General features: G+C 48.2%; 1 protein-coding gene across 3 annotated transcripts in view; it reads left to right on the forward strand.

The window, feature by feature from the left end:
- The first annotated feature begins 2,300 nt into the window (after positions 1–2,300).
- Positions 2,301–21,640, forward strand: part of jarid2b (jumonji and AT-rich interaction domain containing 2b) — a 30,301-nt gene continuing 10,961 nt past the window's right edge. Inside the window, exons 1-4 of one of the 3 annotated variants that reach the window (XM_049751037.2) lie at positions 2,302–2,881; positions 17,449–17,575; positions 18,756–18,870; positions 21,191–21,456. In XM_049751037.2, coding sequence (XP_049606994.1) covers positions 2,834–2,881; positions 17,449–17,575; positions 18,756–18,870; positions 21,191–21,456 — 556 coding nt within the window. In that variant the 5' untranslated portion in view covers positions 2,302–2,833. Of the gene's footprint in view, positions 2,882–4,156; positions 12,796–17,448; positions 17,576–18,755; positions 18,871–21,190; positions 21,457–21,640 lie in introns of those variants that run through there. The other 2 variants (XM_068649060.1, XM_049751039.2) reach the window with 2 other exon arrangements.

A 21,640-nucleotide genomic window follows, 5' to 3' on the forward strand; every position in this document is an offset into this window, starting at 1 on the left:
TGTGATTGTGTTTAATGCTGAGACAAGCATTCACGCAAGTGCTACAAGTATTTAGCCTGAGTAAAAGCATCGCCGTTTTACTTTTTGCGGCAATGTCACGGCGATGCCGAATAAGTTCACTAAACATCCAATCAGATTTCTCAGATCACGCTACGTTCGAGTTTGCTGGGATGTGAGAAAGCTTACATGGCGCTCACAAGGCCCAACATTCGAAAAGCCATCCAATTTAAACTGAAACAAAAGACACAACTCAACAGCTCTCAGGGATTTCATCATTTTGGTCAAGTTGGCTTTGCAAGTGGGGACAAAATTTTCTGAAAGACACTGTCCAAAGGCCTACTGAGGTCTGAAAGTTTCTGATTCTTTTGTTTTCTGAAATGCGGCATTAGCAGAGTCGGCAATCAGAATGTTCAGATTTCCTAGTTTTGTGGAATATAGTATTAGTTTTCAGGTAATACCATTCATATCTATACATTCAAGGGAGCCCAGACCCCAGCCACTTCGCCTAGCTCACATATGTCAGAGTTACGGCCCGCGGGCCAGATCCGGCCCGCGAATTGATTATCTATGGCCCCCTGGATGATATTGAATTACTATTAGAACCGGCCCGTAGGCCACAGCCGCCCGCTGGTGTTTTGCACGCACCAACACTACATTTCCCACAATGCAACGGTAGCCCGCGATGTCCCTGCAGCTCGCACAAGCGGCTTCATTATTCATCAGTAGTCAGAGCAGAGTTCAACTTTCTGATACCCCCCTCCTCAAAAATGGCTAAACGTAAGGTGGACGCTGAGAACAGGGGGTTTCAGGCCAGGTGGAAGGCAGAGTACATGTTTACGGAGGTAAGAGGCAAACCTGTGTGTCTTCTGTGTGGAGAAAATGCGGCTGTAATGAAAGAATTAAATTTAAGAAGGCACTATCAAACGTCTAAGAAACACACAGACCAAGACAAGAATATGGAATATGAACAAAAGCTACAGAAGGTGGAAGAATTAAAACGAGGCCTTAAGTCCAGACAGGCTATGTTCACGTATGCTAAATCACAAAGCGAGGCTGCTGCCAAGGCTAGCTTTATTGTGGCAAAAGATATCGCCAAATCAGCCCGGCCCTTTGCAGAAGGAGAGTTGATCAAAAACGGGTTTTGAGCCTCAGAGCCTAACCCCGAACATTGATGAACTTGTACAAACAATGAGACACCTCTAAGTATCAGGCTCAGCCTCAGACAAGTGAGCATCACAGAACAGTAACGTATTTTCCGTTTTTTAATTCGGTTACATTTTTACATTTGTTTCTACAAGACGTGATTTTTCTTTGAAGAAAGTATTGTTTTGTCTGTGTGCCGTAAATTTTTGAATTTTATTTATTTATATTTATTTTTCAGTTGAATGGACCAAGGGAAAATTGCAGATAAGAGCCATGAGAAAGAATACAACTGATTTGATTATTTTTTTATTTTACGATTTGAAAGCAATGATCGGTAGATCATAGAGCAGCACAATAATACATTTTCAGTTTATAATGCATGCACTTTTACTTATGCATTTATGTTGATATTAAGAAACACATTTTGTTTTTAAAACAATTGAATTTTTTGCTGTTTGGCTGTTGAAAATGTTTTCCCTTGAAGTTACTGACAGAGCCATAACAAAATATTGCCATATTCATTCAATCATTAAATAATGTACACTGTGTTAGGTCTTAGTTCAAAAGGCTATGTGCAATCATTCCGATATATTTTAATAAACATTGAACCAGTCCGGCCCTCGGCTTGTAGCAAATTTGTTTTTTTGGCCCTCGGTGTGTTTGACTTTGACATCCCTGGCCTAGCTCGTTCCCAAGCTAGCCGAGACATAGCCTCTCCGGCGTGTCCTGGGTCATCCCCGGGGCCTCCTTCCGGTGGCACATGCCCGTAACACCTCACCAAACTCATTCACGCCGCTAGTATCACGTTTCGGTCGCTGCCCACAGCTCGTGACCGTTGAGGGTAGGAATGTAGATCAGGCGGTAAATCAAGTTTTGCCTTTTAGCTCAGCTCCCCTTTTCACCCCTTCTCTTTTAGGAGCATCCCCTTGTTCCCTGAATTTTCAGATTTGTCAGCTTTTCTGCTGAATGGCATTCAAATTTTTTGGAGTGTATCGTGTGGTGAAGGCGTAGTGCAACTTGACGCCACGCACGGACAGCTCAAGAGCTGCATGGGGTCGATTTCGGTGCGGTTTCTCTGCGTGGGGCCGCCTTGGAGACATTTTAAAGTTGCCGCTGCAACCCTCGCGTCGTGATAGGCTGACGCCGGCGAAGAAAGGAGCTGCTCGGACTCGACTAACCAGTGCCGCTGAAGCAGCTCTCGCGACGATCGCAGCAGCTGCGAAGCTCAGGCGAGAGACGAGAGGACACAAGACGCATTCTTTTTTATTTTCATGTTGTTCGTCTTTTTTTAAGTCACCTTATTTATTGTCTCCCGGAGGAGGGACTGGAACACTAAGGTGGCGGTGGCGGACAATGTTGAAAGAAGAACCGGGAGCCGAGCCTGTGCAGCCGAACGGAACTTATTGTTATGTTGCGATTGTTTGGGCTATGTTACCCCCGAGTGAGTTCGGCTTCGCTCCGTCGTCGGCTCCCCAACGGGAACATTCTGCCGGTTTTTAACCCATTTTGAAGGATAAACGCCAAGGAAAACAGGAAGGATTGTGCTTTTTTGGGGAGTTTTTTTTTTTCCCTCTCTCTCTTCTTCTTCGGGGATTTAAATTTGCTGGTGCTCCTCGGGGGTGAGACATTCATGTGGCCATTCTCTCGTTTCTAGTTTTCCTTTTTGGGGGTGGGGGGGGGGAGAAAGTGCATGATGAGCAAAGAACGACCCAAAAGGAATATTATCCAGAAGAAATACGTAAGTGCACCTTCAAGTTTGTCGCCTGAAATGCTTCAACTTTCATCTGGAGGCGACGAGGAGGAGGAACTTGGGGGGTTGAAGCTCCCAGCAGGCAGCTTGAGCCTTTTTTAAAAACACGTTTGACTACATTTGGTGCAAAATTCAAGCATTTCCTCATTGTTAAGTCGTCTTTTGGAGCTTCTATGGACACCTTTGTCACCGAGGTCGTTTCGCAAGCGTGCCTGGGGACGATGTGTCCAGTCTTTGTGCGAATTTGCTTCGATTATGTTAAACTGACACAACGTGGCTTAAATTTCGGACCGAAATGGCTTTTTGTGGGCTTGCCCTTCAGCGAAGGGGGAGCCGATGAGCCGAGTCGTCGGCATCGGCGGCCATGGCTCACCACCACCCCGCGCTCCCCTAGTGTTATCTCACTTTGTGGAGGGTGAAAATGCTGATGAATAATAATAGTGGCTGCCTGAGGGGAGCTTTAATTCCACGGGAGCGTGCATAAATTCCACATTCTTGTTGTCGCCTGTGGTCCCTTTAATAAACGCCTTCCTCGTCAGAGTGAGCGAGCAAGGGAAAGAGGGTCACGCAGCATCTTTGCTAGCTTTTACACCCCACTTAAACGCGTGTTGCGTCGGGGGGTACAGGGGGCTTATGCCCGTGAACTTCCCACTTTGGTAACCCCTTTGGGTGTGTGTGTGTGTGTGTGTGTGGGGGGGGGGGGGGTTAATTCTCCAGGTGTCGGTGACCTTCTGCTTAGCTAGCTAACATCGAAGCAAACCCTCGCGCGGTTAGCCTGCTAGCGTCCTTTTCTAGCTCTTAAAACGGCGACAAAATTGCGTCTTTTGAGCGACAAGTGTTCTTTTTTTGAGGGAGGTGCTTGTTTAAACCATTCACATTGCAAGGGATCGGGCGAGGGGGCACTTAACATACGTGATGAGAAGCGACCATTTTCTGTTGACGTACAACGCCGCCGAGAATGCAACGTCCCGACGTGTCGCCGCGACTCGGCTGGCCATTTAAAGTTTGCTGCACACACAAACATTGTCGTTGTTGCTACGTTCTGGTGCACGCTCGTTTTCAACACTCAAAGTTGTTCAGCTTCTCTGCAACAAAACAAACGATATCAGAGGGACGTCCATAGTTCAAATGGATGGACTGATCAAATATTACTGCTTTCAAACAGAAATGTGGTGAAATTTCTCTGACAGATCAGCCTAGAGTGACCAGATTTGGGTTTCTGAAAAAGAGGACACCTTTTTTTAATGGGGGGGGGGGGGGGGGGGGGGGGGGTCATTTGTGTCATATGTTATGGCACAAATTACATGGTGTCTGTATAGCAATTGCATTTATTGGCCCAAATAACACACAACAACATGTATACAATAACAAAAATATATTTACACTAACAAAAACGTGTACACTTACATTTTTTTTAGTTTTACAGTGATACACTGAGTAAAAAAAAAAGACAAAAGAAATACGGCCATCGGTGCAGCATTTGAAGAAAAATAAAGGGCTTCTCTTCAGTCCTCCTCTTGCAGGGTGCGTTGGCACCTTTATCTGCCACAGACACATAAGTGCCTGCCTTGCATGTCAAGCACTGAGCTTTATAAGGATCACGACCCTGGCGAAAGTATGGGAATTTTTAAAACCTGAGTTGTGTCAGAGGGCCACACCTACGATAACTTAAACCTGCTCAATTTTCTTCCATTGTAAAATGCACTAAATTATTAATTTTAAATAGCTGGTACTGATAATTAGAAGAATACAATTATTCTGTTTATTTACATTAAGCTATGTGAAATTGTGGTGTATAGGTCAAATAAAAAAAAAAAAACAATCATTAATCAGTACAATTTATTTTTAACTTCTTTAACTTTTCCTCAAATGACAAAGCCGCTGCATCTCTGGGTGTGAAGTTTGATAAAAAGTCCTTGCTGGGCTTGCAGTTTTGCTAGCAATGCATCAGCCTCTGATGCGCGCTGTTTATCAGACAGATGTATTTTTTCTCATGCTTGGTCGTGTAGTGGCGACTCAAATTATATTCTTTAAACACAGCGACCTGTGTACCACAAATCAGGCACACGCCTTTACCTTTCATTTCTGTAAAGAAATACTTGGCAGTCCATGTCTTGTTGAAAACACGACGATCCTTGTCAACTTTTCTTTTCTGAAGGTCAGCACACATTTCTCGGGCAGCATTACTTCGCACTGTTCACCTTCACGCACAGCTCACATACACGTACGCTACACGGAAGTGCGACACCTTTCAAAATAAAAGCAAAACAGTTGTATTGCACGCACGACACAGATTTTATTTTATTTTTTAAAATTAAGTTGTAATCAAATATAATTTACGATTGGCCTCATGCGGGCCGGGCAGGGACGCACAAAGGATGTGGCCCGCGGGCCGTATTTTGCCCAGGTCTGTCCTAGATCAGCCAGCATCAGAACCCAGCTAAGGCAGGGTCCTATCTAATTAATGGAAGTGTGACAGACAGCGATCCGTCAAAATTGCAGCAGGGCCCTATCTGTGTGTGCCTTTTTCACCCGGAACTCAGCAAAGCCGAGTCAGGGCAGGACGTTCTGTTTTGACACAAATCTTGTGAAATTGCTGTGCCAGAGTGACGTCTACTCGCAGCTTGTCAACCAATTGACTTGACTTTTACCAACAGTGCTGTTGGAGCTGTTACCACTTGGAAGCGTGCATGACATCATACCTTAAAACAGGGATGTCAAAGTCAAACACACCGAGGGCCAAAAAAACAAATTTGCTACAAGCCGAGGGCCGGACTGGTTCAATGTTTATTAAAATATATCGGAATGATTGCACATAGCCTTTTGAACTAAGACCTAACACAGTGTACATTATTTAATGATTAAATGAATATGGCAATATTTTGTTATGGCTCTGTCAGTAACTTCAAGGGAAAACATTTTCAACAGCCAAACAGCAAAAAATTCAATTGTTTTAAAAACAAAATGTGTTTCTTAATATCAACATAAATGCATAAGTAAAAGTGCATGCATTATAAACTGAAAATGTATTATTGTGCTGCTCTATGATCTACCGATCATTGCTTTCAAATCGTAAAATAAAAAAATAATCAAATCAGTTGTATTCTTTCTCATGGCTCTTATCTGCAATTTTCCCTTGGTCCATTCAACTGAAAAATAAATATAAATAAATAAAATTCAAAAATTTACGGCACACAGACAAAACAATACTTTCTTCAAAGAAAAATCACGTCTTGTAGAAACAAATGTAAAAATGTAACCGAATTAAAAAACGGAAAATACGTTACTGTTCTGTGATGCTCACTTGTCTGAGGCTGAGCCTGATACTTAGAGGTGTCTCATTGTTTGTACAAGTTCATCAATGTTCGGGGTTAGGCTCTGAGGCTCAAAACCCGTTTTTGATCAACTCTCCTTCTGCAAAGGGCCGGATTTGGCGATATCTTTTGCCACAATAAAGCTAGCCTTGGCAGCAGCCTCGCTTTGTGATTTAGCATACGTGAACATAGCCTGTCTGGACTTAAGGCCTCGTTTTAATTCTTCCACCTTCTGTAGCTTTTGTTCATATTCGATATTCTTGTCTTGGTCTGTGTGTTTCTTAGACGTTTGATAGTGCCTTCTTAAATTTAATTCTTTCATTACAGCCGCATTTTCTCCACACAGAAGACACACAGGTTTGCCTCTTACCTCCGTAAACATGTACTCTGCCTTCCACCTGGCCTGAAACCCCCTGTTCTCAGCGTCCACCTTACGTTTAGCCATTTTTGAGGAGGGGGGTATCAGAAAGTTGAACTCTGCTCTGACTACTGATGAATAATGAAGCCGCTTGTGCGAGCTGCAGGGACATCGCGGGCTACCGTTGCATTGTGGGAAATGTAGTGTTGGTGCGTGCAAAACACCAGCGGGCGGCTGTGGCCTACGGGCCGGTTCTAATAGTAATTCAATATCATCCAGGGGGCCATAGATAATCAATTCGCGGGCCGGATCTGGCCCGCGGGCCGTAACTCTGACATATGTGAGCTAGGCGAAGTGGCTGGGGTCTGGGCTCCCTTGAATGTATAGATATGAATGGTATTACCTGAAAACTAATACTATATTCCACAAAACTAGGAAATCTGAACATTCTGATTGCCGACTCTGCTAATGCCGCATTTCAGAAAACAAAAGAATCAGAAACTTTCAGACCTCAGTAGGCCTTTGGACAGTGTCTTTCAGAAAATTTTGTCCCCACTTGCAAAGCCAACTTGACCAAAATGATGAAATCCCTGAGAGCTGTTGAGTTGTGTCTTTTGTTTCAGTTTAAATTGGATGGCTTTTCGAATGTTGGGCCTTGTGAGCGCCATGTAAGCTTTCTCACATCCCAGCAAACTCGAACGTAGCGTGATCTGAGAAATCTGATTGGATGTTTAGTGAACTTATTCGGCATCGCCGTGACATTGCCGCAAAAAGTAAAACGGCGATGCTTTTACTCAGGCTAAATACTTGTAGCACTTGCGTGAATGCTTGTCTCAGCATTAAACACAATCACATCGGCCGTTTAAGAAGTTGAACAAGAAACAAAGGCACAAAAGAAGGAAAGTCAGGGACTTCTTAGTGTTCATGGAAATTGAGCCCAACCCCCGCCCCGACTTCGACTCACAACCAACCCCCAGCATCGTTGTCCAGATCCGGCCCGCGGGCCGTAACTCTGACATATGTGCCTTAAAAGGTCCAGAGGGCTGTGATTGGGTCGAGGTGGCGTATTTCCGCCACTGGCATGCGCGAATGCCACATCTGTCTTGCATTTGACGCTTGCAGTGAGAGCTTGAAAATTTCCGACAAAACTGAAGGTTGACGCTTGGCGCCCCCTTTTCCCCGACCCCCTTCATCCAAGCTTCAAGTCGGGCCCTACTGATCCCCCGGTGCCCTCCCTCAATTAGCGTAAGACAATTATGCACGCTTAGCTTAACCATTTCCCCTCAAACACGAGCCCGCCGCCCTCCCTTTGTCCTCCCTCCAGACTCCAATAAACACCATCGCGTTTTTATTGGTAATGAAATCATTAATTAAGCCTAATGAAAGCAAACCAGGCAAAGCTGATCCACTGGAAGGCGCCCCACCTCCATTTTGTCACCCAGAGGGGGGAAAAAAAATGACGAGGTTGTGGCCCAGCTTGGTTTTGGTTTTGTGGCTCCTTGATTACAGCTGAGTGAGTCCTTTGAATGAGGTGGCAAAAGTCTTTTGCAAATATTCTGATGAGGTGCTATGCAAACGACGTGTGCGATCGGTCATTTGAAAACTCATCTGATGACTCGTACGTTTTCATCACACCGTTGGCGTCATTGTTTTTGCTTAGGGTTTCCTTAACATTGATTGACGGTGGAAGTAGTTGTTTATTCCAAAGTATTTTTGTGTGTTTGCAGGATTTAGTTCTTGTGAACTCCTGCCTCCACACCAGTGTTGAACGTTGCTTGAGATTTGCGGACGTCGCGCACGACAATGTCTCGGCTGACAAGTAGCGAGCAGTGTTGATGTGGCGCTGGAAAAAGAACGGCGAGAGAAGGCCTTTGCCTTGCTGCCCTTGTCCTTTTTTCTGCACCTTGTTGTCATTGTCACCGCTGAGGCCACTCCTTCCTTTAGGCCCCAGCTGGAGCCTTGCACTCCCAACTTTGCGTGTGTGCGTGCGTGCATGCACCAGTGTGGGATGAGCACAGCTGCCGCAGACGCCTTTGCAAATGTAAAGAGGCTGTCAGGCTCTGTTTCATCAGGCGTGCTGCCACCGAGGAGGACGATGGGCCAACTGCGAGTGTGAAACCAAAATAGAGCGAGCAGGGCCGGATGGGTTGAGGAGTTGCAAAAGGTCCGGCCCCCTGTGCCACACTCCCCCTTTTTACCTCCTGGTCCAAAATGAAATGCGGGGCCTCTCAGCGCAGGCTGGAGGGTCAACGGGTTGTTTTTCACTCCCAGAGCCTTGCCTCGCTTCATTGAAGCTTATGTTTCAATGCAAACGTGTGCGCAACATGGCAAGAGGGGGGCTGGTGCTGAAAAGCCCCCAGCCCCCTTTGGTAACCACGGTGACAGTCCCAAACCAAAAGCGGAGCGCTGCTTTATCGCCTGTTTATTTGACTGGGCCGCACTGTTTATGTTCCACGTGGAGCCGGTTAAAGGCGTTGACTCAGCTCGTTTTTGCTGAACTCAGCTAGCGCTTCTGCCGCTTCCATATTTGTGCCTTGCTCTTTGCTAGCATGCATCTCCTGTATTTTTGTGCCTCCAAATGACCTCAACTGAGTAGAAAGTCATTTTTTTTACGTCACTGAGAACGAAGGCTTGTTTTGTTTTCCTGCAAACGTGATGACGGCGCGTTGCCGTTCATTCGCTGACTGCCAAACATTTTCAAGCGGACTTTCCGCTCTTGTGGCTGGAAGAGAAGCTTGCCAGAACTGCCTTTGTAAATAGAACCCAGCAAATGTGGCAACCGGATGATCTTAGTCATTCACCTCTTTTACTGCAACGTTTTTGTTTAGGCGGCCATTTTGCGGGTGCGAGCCACCCGACAAAAGCTTGCTATGCAACGCGGCCTTCTCTCCTTATCAGCCGTATGCGTGCGACTGTTCAAGTCTTTTCCAAACTTGTTTTTTACTGACGTGGGCAAAGGTCTTCAGATGCACCTGTGTTTGGGAAATAAAGTGGTTCCGAAAGCAACTCCGGCGGATATTTACAGGCGGGCAAATGGTTGTGTTTGTCTTTGTTCAAAGGTGAGCGTGGTAAAATGGTGACTGAGGTGTGGAAGGACACTTTTCGTGTGCACGTCGCACACGACTTGAGTCCACCGTGTGATTTATACGCTGCTGCCTCCGTGGTTGTGGATGGAGATTGGGGGGGAGTGGGACAGCTGGTCGGGCCCTGAGAGGCTGTGTGTGTGTTTCGCTACAATTCTGTGTGCGTGTGTGTGTGTGTGTGTGTGTGTGTCTGTCTGTCTCCGTGTTTACTTCAGCTTGGTATTCACAATTCCGCGAAGACATTTGACTTTGGTCAAAACAATGATTTTCACTCATTTACAGCAAGTAAATTGTGCCATCCAAAATGTGTTAGGCACATTGGTTAGTTGCAGCACGTTGCTACAAGGCCCACGCTGCATCACTTGTTGAATTGTCGGCTACATGGAAGTTGTATGATATTGCCTGATATTAAAGGCGACTAAAAGGACGCTTGAGTTTTTAATCCGACTTTAGCCTCTTTTGACGTTTACGTCCCTCTTGGCGACAAAGCTCTCGCCGTCGTGCCGCATGTGTTTACTAAACAACCGCTACCTTTTGTCTGCTCCACAGTTATTGTGGCACAGGCAGGCGTCAGGCCAATTAAGTCTCGGGGGACGAGGCGACGAGAGGACGGATCGATTTACCGCCGTCTCTCATAAAAACGGCGAGCGTGATGCTAAAACACTGACTGTTCAGACTTCAAGTTTAGCAATGGCATGGTCCTTGATGACATCACGGTTTATAACAGTCACACTTTCCTTTGCCTCCGCCAGATGACTTTTTATCTCTTCCTTGTCCATCAGATTTATAGACATTTTTAGGAAGAAAAAAAGTCCATAATGGTAAATGGTAATTATTTTATTCTTGGCTTGGGATGATGGTATTTCCTTAGAACGTCCAACAAATTCCAAGAAATGCGGGTGTGCTTGTTGAATGTCTGCGGAAGTTGCAAGCGTCGTCGCGTGAGTCACACAAGTGAGGCCAAGTGCGAAAATATTACCCTCAAAGGGGGCTTTCCTGTCGTCAATTTGACCGCTGTTTCCGATAATTGTTTCCTTTTGAGCTAAAGCTGCCAACACCAAGACAGCACCTTGTTACGGACGCTCATTCTTTCTACCTTTCCACCAACAATCACATACACACATTGTTTGTACCCTTCTGTCACATCCGACTTTCATTCACTTAGTCCACAGTCGTTTTTACAACACTGTTGCCGGCCAAGTCGTCCTACATTAGGTTGCGCTCAACCTAAATCAAGCCAAGCGTGGTGACAGGTTACGCAATTTAATGAAGCCAAATCGGCATATTGAATTAGCGTGACGGATACCAGCAGCCGCTGATTTTCCAAGTCATTTCAAAATTATTTTCTCTCATGACTTAAACCACAAAGACTGGTCCAAACGTGAAAGCGTCCGTCTTTCTACCCCCTTGGCGCAATACGTAGAGGAGGGGGCGGAGCTGTTGAGGTTTTTACCTCGGCGCTGAGAGGTGACAGTCATTCCTTGAATTGCTTCTCCACATTGGACTTGAGAGCCCTCGCTACAAGTCCCTAGGCATTGGAAGGTGCCGCCTAAGCCCCCAGCTTTGTTTCACGGCCTTCTTTGGCTACGCTGTAATCTGCAGTCACACCGGCGCACACAGCACGGCTTTCAAAGGCTTAAGATTGTTGTACACGGCCCAATGCGGAGAAATGGGGATAACGCTACGGGGGCTAGCTGAGCGCTAGTCGAGTAAATGAAGGTGCTGCACCTGGCTAGCTGGCTGCCGTGAGCGATTCCGCAGGAAGTGATGACAAATGCTGCCTCGCTTCATGCTGAATACTGTGATTTGGCATTCCCCTCCCAAAAAAAGGTGACCTCGGGCAGATCGCTCCTTTCAACGTGCTACATAAGAATCTAAGAGCGTGATGTTCGGCCGTAGATTTAGGCCCTTCCGTCGGTGCCACTTCCTGTCTTTCCTGTTGGCTGTCTGCGATGGCTCCCATTCTCATCTGGCTGCCTACCTGAAGCTTAACCATTTCTGAATGTGGGAAGCTGCCACAGCAGCTGTCAAATCTCGGTTTGACCGATTGGCCTCGCGTTACGGGAGAGTCCGCTTGAAGGCGGCTAAGCCACGGACGTTCTGGCGTCTCCGGTGTATTGTGTCCCCGAGAAACTCCAAACAAACCCGCATCCTGTCAAGAGTGAGCTCTGGGTTCTGATGGCCTGTCTTTGACGTTTTTTATGCTTTGGCGTCTGGGAGTGTACCGTTAAAGCAGCAGCCTGGGAATTCCTCGCAGCACCTGCGCCTGGCACCTTGTAAAAGACTTTAAATTAATCTCACGCTGCCGTTAAAAAAAGCCAACTTGAGATTTATCCCGCCTTTTTGTTTTAAGATGTCACTGGAATGGGAATGTGATTTTTCAAGCGGCTTGAATCATGGCACAGCATGTCACTCGCCACCTTGATTAATGGCGGCTGATTCATCTGGCTCTTCTGCTGCCTCCGTTTTGTGTTTGCCTAACATTTTTTCTCGGAAATACCTCTGGTTGTTTTAGTTTAACACGCGACCAAGCTCAGAGCTTACTTGACCTCAACCTGCACTGTAATCTCACACCGTATTGATCCAACCATACCCGGAAATCACCTGAAAGCCCTGCCGCCTTTTGAAACCTGACGACGCTCTGACCGTTAAAACATTCAAAGCTGCAGTGCTGCGTGGAAGTGCTGATCCAAAAGTCTGCTTATCCAGCATTTAGACTCCCCCCACCCCACTGTCAAAATGACAGCTCTGTAATACGGGAGGTCTTTTTTGGGGGCTGCGGCATTGCGTCAGGAGGTTGGTAGCCAACAAACCTCGAGCAGTTGCTGCAGCGGCATTTGTCGCGTGAGCTCAGCGCTTGGCGAAGAAGTAGGTCAGCGGAGGGACCTCGATCAACCCGAGCTGAGCGAATCCTGTGTGTGTGTGTGCGCGCGCTTGTGTTTGTGTGTGGTCATGTGTAAATAGCACTTTCAGTGAGAACTTGGCTGAACTCTGCCAAATCTCTGCGGAATCCCAGTCGGCGTCAAGGCGAGTTTCAACGTCAGCACTCGACTGACGGCAGGGGGAAGAAGGGCAAGAAGACCCATCGTCCTCCGGGTGAGGATCCCGAAATGGAACGACACACGTTGGACGGCCCGGGGGCCACACGTAAGCAGGAGAAAGAATTGCACTCACTTGGCCGCTATTGTTAGAGCACGGCCAACATCCTCAACCAATCGGAGGTGGTGTATGCTGTCGATTGGCAGTTCAGATCAGAATGTGATTGGATTGATGCCTAATCCGTGGCTCGGTGAGGGTGGAGAATAAATAAAATCAAAATGTAGACGGGGAGTGGGGGGGGCACAGTAGAAGCTGTCAATTTTCCCTCCGATCCGCGGTGACATCTGCGATTATATTTTCTTGGCCTGACAAATATTTGCGTGCTGATCCCAAATTAGAAAAATTAGCATTTAATCAATCAAAAAGCTTCATTTGGAAAGTGCTGACTCCACAAGCCTACAGCTGAGTTGCGAGTGACTAATTCGAGACCTCGCCTTGGCACAGGCTGGAAGCCGAGGTCCCCTCTCCTTGCTATTGGCATGCCCTTCAATGGTTCACGGCCAGTGAAAGCGGAGCCTGAGTGGTTGCCGCGCCGAGCCATGTGTTCGTGAAACGAACACGTATACACAGTCAGAAGGGTTTAAAGAGCAAGGTGTGTACGTGTTGAGAACACGCCGTTAAACGTGCCCTGCATATGGTGCACCCCCCACCTCTGTTTTACCCCAATGCGCATTTGTGAGCGCCCAAAAACTCACAGCCCAAAAACTGAGGAGGAAATATTCCCGTTCTTTGCCTGCCAAGATATTACTTTTAGCGGGTAGTGTTAAGAGGTAGCGTTGTTTTCCTAATATGTCGCCTGGCGTTCCGGCAGCCACACAAACCCCAGTGGGGTTTCTTTTCCTCTCCTAAAGAATCCCCCTCTTAAGCGATTAGCATCAAGTGGGAACACGCCGGGATTGACAGTGTGGCTAAACAATGTTGTATGTGGGAAGGCACGACAACACAGAAACATCCTGGCGTTCTCATGTGGTTTGCGTGGCAGCTCTTTGCAAGTCCAATGAATCCCTGCTGCCTCCTTCACCACACAAAGCCACCACTTAGGAAAAAAGGGGGGTGCGCAAAGAGGCAAACTATTCCAGCCTGGTGTTGGTCCAGCTGCTCACTGACGAGGCATTGAAGCCGGTGAGCTAATGACAGGAAGAAAGGAGCAGGTGGAACGAGAGATGGAAGGCAGGCCAACAGATGTTTGTGTGTCAAGCTAGCGGGAAGGTTCCCAAATAACTGATGTTGCCTCTGGTAGCGACTGTGCTCACTGTACTCGCCGTTTACGGTGGCATGAAACCCCCTTGACTTCTCATATGGTCAGAATCCAACACACTTTAGCTAATAATTAGCCTTGAATGTTAACATAGTGAGAATGCTAATGTGGCAACAAAGCAGCAGGTGATGGTGACGTTCCTTTGTCTGGTAATTTCCTTCCCGGTTTGCTTTATGCTGTGTTAATCGGAGGAATGTCGTGGAGCTGGCCGTCTGTGCATAAGCAACACCTATGCCAGCACCATTGTCAAGACGTTTTACACCTCGATTGATTTAGCCGTCCTCCAAATCACGCCGTCAACACAAAAAGGTTACATTGTCAGAGGCGGTGAAACTGACGTGCCACCACTTGCTATGGCTTTTCAGGAAGCCGCACACTTTTAAGATTTCTGCCATCAGTGACTCAGATGACGACGAAGGCGTTTTTCACCGCCCTCCTCCCCCCCCCCCCCCCCCCCCCCCTGCTCCGTGGGAAATTTTGATGACTGTTGCGTGGCCGCCAACTCTGTTCTGAGTCAGCTAAGTGCCAAGTCTATACGTGAGGCGAGGAAACCCCTGGAGGTATTGCTCAGACTGGCAGTTTCTGTTAGGGGAACAAAGCAGGCTTGAGTTCAAGTGTTCAACCTGTTATTATTAGCCTCCCGCTCTTGTCATGACTCAGCAGACTGAATGGATCAGAGCTGCGGCCAGCCGGTGAGAGGGAGGTATGAGAAAGAAAGGTTTTCCAGTGATTTTTGCACATTAGCTGCGTATAAAAACGCTACTTGCGGTTCAGACGGCTTAAGATTCGTGTCACGGATTGACTCAACTGTCAGTCTGTCTACGAGACGCGCCGCGAGAGCTTCATTGTCTTGACGTGAGAAGTTGTTATACCCCGGCGTGCGCCTGTGAGTCAGACGTCCTCGTGATCTCTGCTTGTTAGCTAAAACAACTTCAGATCTCCGGGAGCGGGATAAGCTTCAACATGATTGAATAATCTCTGAAGAAAGAAAAACAAACAGCCAAAGCAGCTTAAGCAGTGCTTCTTCCAAGAATAGTTTTCTGAACTTCTCTTTGATACCTTCATCATCCTCTGCTTTACTCAAAGCAGAACAATCCACCCCAAGCACAAACTCACACAGCACAGATTCAGATTTTTGTACAGATCCCTTCATCCGGCCGACTTTTTATTATTTTGCCAAACCTGTAATACCCACCGGTTAGGACGTTACTCGGCATGTCGTTATTATCAAATCCATCGCAAGCTTGGAAACATTCCAGCAGTGTTTTGTTGACACCTTGTCGACCAGCGCCGCACCAGTGGCTGGACGTTATGAGAAAGGCAGTTTGTTCTTCTTTTGTTTTGTGTTGGAAAAACACACAAGTACGCGCCTGACCAACAATCCGCCGTCCACTCCCGGTTTACACAAATAGACGCTACATTGCACACACTCGGTTGCAGCATATATCAACCTTTTGTGCTCTCCTGCTAAATGCACACAAGCACGCACATGCACCCGCTGTGTCCACGCTGACCTTTGCAACTTCTCTGAACGAGACTTGATTTCTAATCGGAGATAGTCTCCAGCCGTCCGTCAATTCTCAACTCAGTCTTAATGTAATTAGGTGTCTGCGTCTGCTGCTTTCTCTCTTTTTGTGTTTCTCCTACCCCTACCCCCGTTGGTGGTTCCACGCCGTGGGCTCCCACCCCAAATTTGCAACCCACTTCTTCAATTCCGCTCACTGCGATGCACCGGCTGCTCTCCTTAATCCAATCTCGCTCGCTCCAAATTCTTGTTCTTTCTTCCTCCCACTGAGAAACATTTCTTACAATATCAAAAGAGCAATATTGTAATGCAGTATTGTAAAATTTTTAGGTGTTTGCTGATCTCTTCTCGCCGTGTTCGGACTCGCAAAGGCACATTTCTCTTCAGGCGCAGTTCAACGCACTGATTACCCTCAACTCGGATTCCTTTCCTGTTCAACTTTGGGAAGACGCTTCGGGTCGACGTCAGAAAGCACCAGCGCCATTGCCGCTTTAATTGCACCCCCATCTGAGAGTTGCAGAGTCGTTGAACAAGGGCCACATGACTCCTCCGGTGCAAGGGATCCCCTCCGCTCTTTGTTGTCCTTTTTCTGCCTCTGTCCTCCTCCCATTAAAAGAGGCCCCCGAGCTGTTAGCTGGCCGCTGGACGGGTCCGGGAGGGAACCGGGGGATGTGAAATGCAAGCGTGTGATTGACAGCTCCTTTTGGAGCTTGAGTGGCTTTTAGGCCCGCCATAAGAAGGTCAACTTTGACTCTGGCCAGCCACCCACTAGACCTCAATCCTAGTCCAGATGGCAAATCTCAAGCGGGACCATCCAAGGCAAAGTTGCCCCCGAGGGTCTTCCCTCACAGTGGCGAGCTGGCTTCCATGTTAGCAGGGACGTCGCCGTGGCTGCTTTGCATCGCCCAGCCCCGCAGGCCCTTCCTGTCAAGACCGGGCTAACGAGGTTACGCTCGAGCCTGCTTCGGCGGTGACCCCGAATGTGATTGAAATAACGGCTAACGATCAATGCGCCTGGGCCGCATGTGTTGGCAGGAAGGAAGCGCTTCATCGTCGGCCAGACGTTTGTTTAAACAACATTTCCCCCGCTTCCGTTTACCCGTCCGTCTTTTTTTTGTCTTACCCCTGAGTGGAAAAGTCTGTTAGAGTAACGCATTTGGAGAATTGTTTTTTCTTCATGTGGAAAAGCGCACCGCAGTTGGATTGCAGCCCACATTCCCGCGCCGTGACATCCGCAAGAGTCGGAAGAAGCGGTGCAGCGCTGGGTTATTTTTAGCCCAGACTGCTTGCGTATTCTCACACGTACGCACACGCACACACATACACATACACGCACGGTCGGTCTTCACGAGGAAATGTTAGCTAGCCTCGCAGATGACGTTAGCTTGTCATTAAGAGGACAACACAAATTAGTAAGCAAAAAAATATAATATTTGTTCAGTTATGAAGGTGAAGTCAGCAGTTTTCATAAGGTGCAAAAATAAATGGGTCAATCCTCAAATTGGGCTGAGTGTAATTGTAGAGAACAGTAAGTGACATGCTGTCGTGTAGTGGTGCTCCGATCAGCCGCCGAGCATGATTGGTTGATTTCGGTGTACGTGTGTGTGGGGGAGTACTATGCACAGTGCGTGTGTGTAAAAGGAGCCGCACGTAAGGGTAAACAGCCTAATGGGGGAAGTATGTCGTTTCTGCTTGTTTGATGTCAAACTAATGACTTGAGGAAACGAGCTTCCGGCAACGAATGAATAATGCAAAGCCAAATTAGCTGCGAGTGAGCACGTCTCGGTGGCAGCGGCAGTGATGTCAGCACGCCGAGTCGCTGCAAAATGTGAATGTAACGCCATCAGGGGCCAACGCACTCCGATAAAAATGAACACAAAGTGTCAACATACAAGTGATCTTGTTTTGTTTTGCGCAGGACGACAGCGATGGGATTCCGTGGTCGGAGGAGCGGCTGATGCGCAAGGTGCTCTACCTGTCCCTCAAGGAGTTTCGCAGTGCCCAGAAACGGCAGTTGGACGGCCATGCCGATGACAACCGAAACGGTAAGCGACTCTTGGATGCGTGCCGCGGCCACACAACCGTCCCGACAGTGCTCGAGAAAGTTCAAGATTTGTTCTCTTAGTGTAGGTGTTAACCCTTCTTTTCTTCCCGCCCGTCCACCGCATCTGTCAGTCTCTTCCCCTTCGCTACGCGAACCGACCCGTGACCCCCCCCCCCCCCCCCCCTCCTCCTCTTGCTCATCCTGCGACTGTCACTTCCTGTCTGACGCTAGCTAGCAACGACCAATCAGAAATGCCACGTCGGATCACGTGATCTTTGGCCTCTCTACACATGATCACCAGCAACTGTGTGATTTTACTTTTATCTCTCTATCAATTTCTATCCCCCCCAAATCTACGCCAGCAATTTCCCATCCTCGAATTCGATTGACAGCCTCAGCAGGCACGCGGCTCATCGTGTTCCTAAAATGACGCTTGGCCTTTCTGGAGAATTTGAGGTACACGTCACGAGGCGACAAGCTCAGTTAAGCACGCATAAATCTGATTAAACTCAAAAGCTATCAGGATGCTACTTAGCGCATCACTTCCTGTACGCCTCCTCCCCCATCCAGCCCGCATTCAGCCCCCATTCAGCCCCCATCGCCCACGAGCAGCCGGCATGTATGTCTCCCACCTTGTCGTAACGTCTCCGGCGCTGCCTCTCACACGGGCGCTCATGTGCAACATGTCAAACACGCCTTCAGTGAAGCAAGAGAGGAAGTAATGAAGGGGCCCGTGCCTGCTCGCTTGTTTGCCTTATTCTGGGACGCCAGGCGTCACTCATTTACTCCCACCCACTACAATTAATGAGCTCGCGCCAGTGCCTTGGTCTTACTCATCTCTCTTCCCGACCGCAAAGGCGCTCGCCCGATGACTTGGCCATTCCTCACGAGCGCAGACTTGTTTGAGATGGCATCTGCATTGTGCGTGTTTTACCATCGATGCAATTCCAATCAGGACAATAGAAAATCAGTTTCCATCCATTTTAGCTCAAATATGAAAAGAATAAAAGAGTGAAATGTTTAAGAATGAAATTAAATTACAGTTTAGCTCAAATATGAAAAGAATAAAAGAGTGAAATGTTTAAGAATGAAATTAAATTAAGTGGATTTTCATTCCAGTGTGCCAAGCAGCGCGTGGGTGATCAGGAACAAGTTTGCTAACTTTTTGGCCCTCATTTCAGGCTCCTTAGCCAACGGCTCCGGCTTGATTGTCGGCCACAAAGACGGTGGCTCGCTGCACGCATCGGGCCTGGGCGAGGGCGGCGACCTCTGTGACGACGGCCCGGCAAAGAAGAGGTGAGACACTGGCGCTGGCCGTGGCAGGTGTGCGTCTTGTTGTTTTTGTTACGCACGTTGACAGGCCATCAAGGCAAGGGGGGGGCACACTAGCAGATGTCCTTGGGTAATGAGGAGCCCATTCAGCAGCACCTGCCCCCTCCGCCACATGATTGTGAAAATGGAGTGGCTCCCTCCCGCCCATGAGACGAAGCCACTTGAGGGACATGGACATGGCAATTTGTGTATAGAGCAGAGCACGATAGAAAACACACACCATCAAAAACTCCCCCAATTTTTTTTTTTTTTTTTTAAATGCAGCTCCTGTCGCCAGCCTAATCTGGCAACGTGAAATTTTGCTCGACTTTTCTATCATGCGTTTACCTCCCAAAAGAAACCGTGGCGAAAACCAAGCATCCTTCAAGTCTTTCACTTAGGTTCCAAGTGGCTATTTTAGGGAGACTGGACAGACGGACTGCTGTAAATTGCATGGGATTTGATTTTGCGGCTCGCTGGCAAACCCGAAGCACTGAGCTCCACAAGGTCCGAGCCTTGTCTCCTGGCCACGTCTGGCTAAAGAGCAAGTGACCTGGCAGCAAAGCATAAAAAATCCATGGAAGGTGCATTTTGCACACCGGCGCGTTCAGGTTTAGCCAGAGTGCAACGCGCTTCATGTTTCTTTTGCGCATGTGGAGGCTTTTTCCGGCCGATGCTAATGAAACGATGGCCGAAGTAGCGCTTGGTAGCCATAAAATGTGAAGCGGCGAGCGATTGTGACTGCACCAGCAGCTTTTGCACCTGCCAAAGCAGAAGGACAGGTGCGAAAGAGCGTCAATGCTGGCCGGCCGGCCTTTGTCAGTCGACGGCCAGCTTTAGAAGTCTTTGAGAGTCAACGTGGGGGGTTTTGCCTGCCGGCTGCCAAAACACCGTGTCTCAGCCCTTCTGATGTGATTTACTGACTTATTTTTTTTAACCCGCTTCACTTTCTTTTCTTTTTTTGCACTGTCCGCCGAGCCAACGATTGCATTGCATCATCGTCGTTTTGCCAACTCGCAAATTACGACGGCGGCCGACTTTGTCTTTGGCTTCGAGGTGATCATTCGGCAGCGCAGGCTTCTCTGCTCACTTGTTTGAAGCAGCACGAGTGGCAAGTTGCCCCCTCCTAGAAGGACTTTCGTCCTTCTCTGTTCCCACCGCCACTGAAAAGCACTTTTGGCCCCCTGCACAGCCAAGACACGCACCTACACGCACGCACACGCGCGCACGATTTCGCTCTGCTGCCGCCTCTTGTTTTGTTTCCACTTAATGAATGCCAAGTGCACACACACTCGGTTGTCTAGTGCGAGCAATATCTCTCATCGCTAATGCATCATTTCCATCAAACGCGACATGGGCCTTAATGCCTCTCTCCATTTACTTGAGGTGCGACTTCATGGAAACGGAGTGCGTGAGTTGCCACATTTCATGTTTCTCTATTAGCAGCAGTTGTCACCTCAGAGATGCTGGGGTTGTGTGAATGATTGAGGAGCCCAAAAATCAGCAAAGTGGGACTCGTTAAAACCCGCAGATTAAATGAAAGCCGTGCGTGAGCTGGAGTGGGCTTGGGTCAGGCGGTTCAAAGTTCACAAAGGTCGGCCAATGTCAGCAAATAAGTGGCACCGACCTTGATGAGCGATGTGTGCCGATCTGGCTGTAATCTTTTTTTTTCCCGCCCCCTGCATCTCTGCTTTCCCCTCGTCGGTCGCGGCGCCTCTCAGACTCATTCGGCCGCGGCAATTGGTCGCATTTGGACGCTGGCATACGTATGTGAGGCACACCCGACTCGGCGACCCGACAACAGGCACTCGCAAGTAATTCTCTTTTTGTCAAGAGTTGCTAAGTGCTAATATTAGCCTAAGTTGTACATGCGTGCACAGCTCCCACCCGGTGCAACTGTCCTTTCCAGCAGGCTAGAAAATTGTCAAAATTGACACAGCGGCGCTCTGTGATTGAAGCCTAATGAGTAGTTTGGCACCTTTTGGCAGGCAGAGGCCGCGGCAAACGCGATTTGTCGGCCCTCCGCTCACGATCGCGTCGTTCCCACTCGTGCACTTTTCAGCCTGGCGGGCAGAAAATTGATGGAGATAGATCTCATTTCTGCCGCGGTTACGGTTAAACGTTGCAGCCGCTCTGCAGCTTGACAAAACCAAACGGAACATTTATCTAGTTTCGATATTTCTTTTAAACACAGAAAGCGGAATATCACAGATGAAATCAGAGCAGATGGGAAAAGGACTTGGCGGAAATCAGGAGCATGGATGTGAATTGACGCACACTGGTGTGCTGTTTGTATTTTTTCCAGGCCTCGGCTGCAGGCGCAGAGGAAGTTTGCGCAGTCGCAGCCCAACTCGCCCAGCACCACGCCCGTCAAGGTGGCCGAGCCTGCCGCCCTGAGCGCGGGCCAGGCTGCCCTCACGCCGGGCGTCCCCCCCGCCGCCAACACCGCCAACTCGTCCTTGTCGTCCTTATCGCAGTCGCTCTCCGCTTCGTCCCCATCGTCGTCCATCCAGGACCTGTCTCGACGAAAACCCAAAACCGAGGACTTCCTCACCTTCCTCTGCCTCAGAGGTACAGAAACAATGCTTACGCGCTAAGTTAACAGCTGTTTTTCTACCGGGACTGGTGTTTTGTGTTGTCGCCGGGCATACAAGCACGCATTTCTACTGTCAGCTTGACAGTATTTCAACTGTCAGCTCGAGGCCGCAGGGGCTATTTGATTAAAGCCACAGAACGGGTTTTGGTGGGGTGCCAC

The sequence above is a fragment of the Syngnathus scovelli genome, chromosome 19 (assembly GCF_024217435.2).
Source record: "Syngnathus scovelli strain Florida chromosome 19, RoL_Ssco_1.2, whole genome shotgun sequence".
NCBI classification, from domain to species: domain Eukaryota; kingdom Metazoa; phylum Chordata; class Actinopteri; order Syngnathiformes; family Syngnathidae; genus Syngnathus; species Syngnathus scovelli.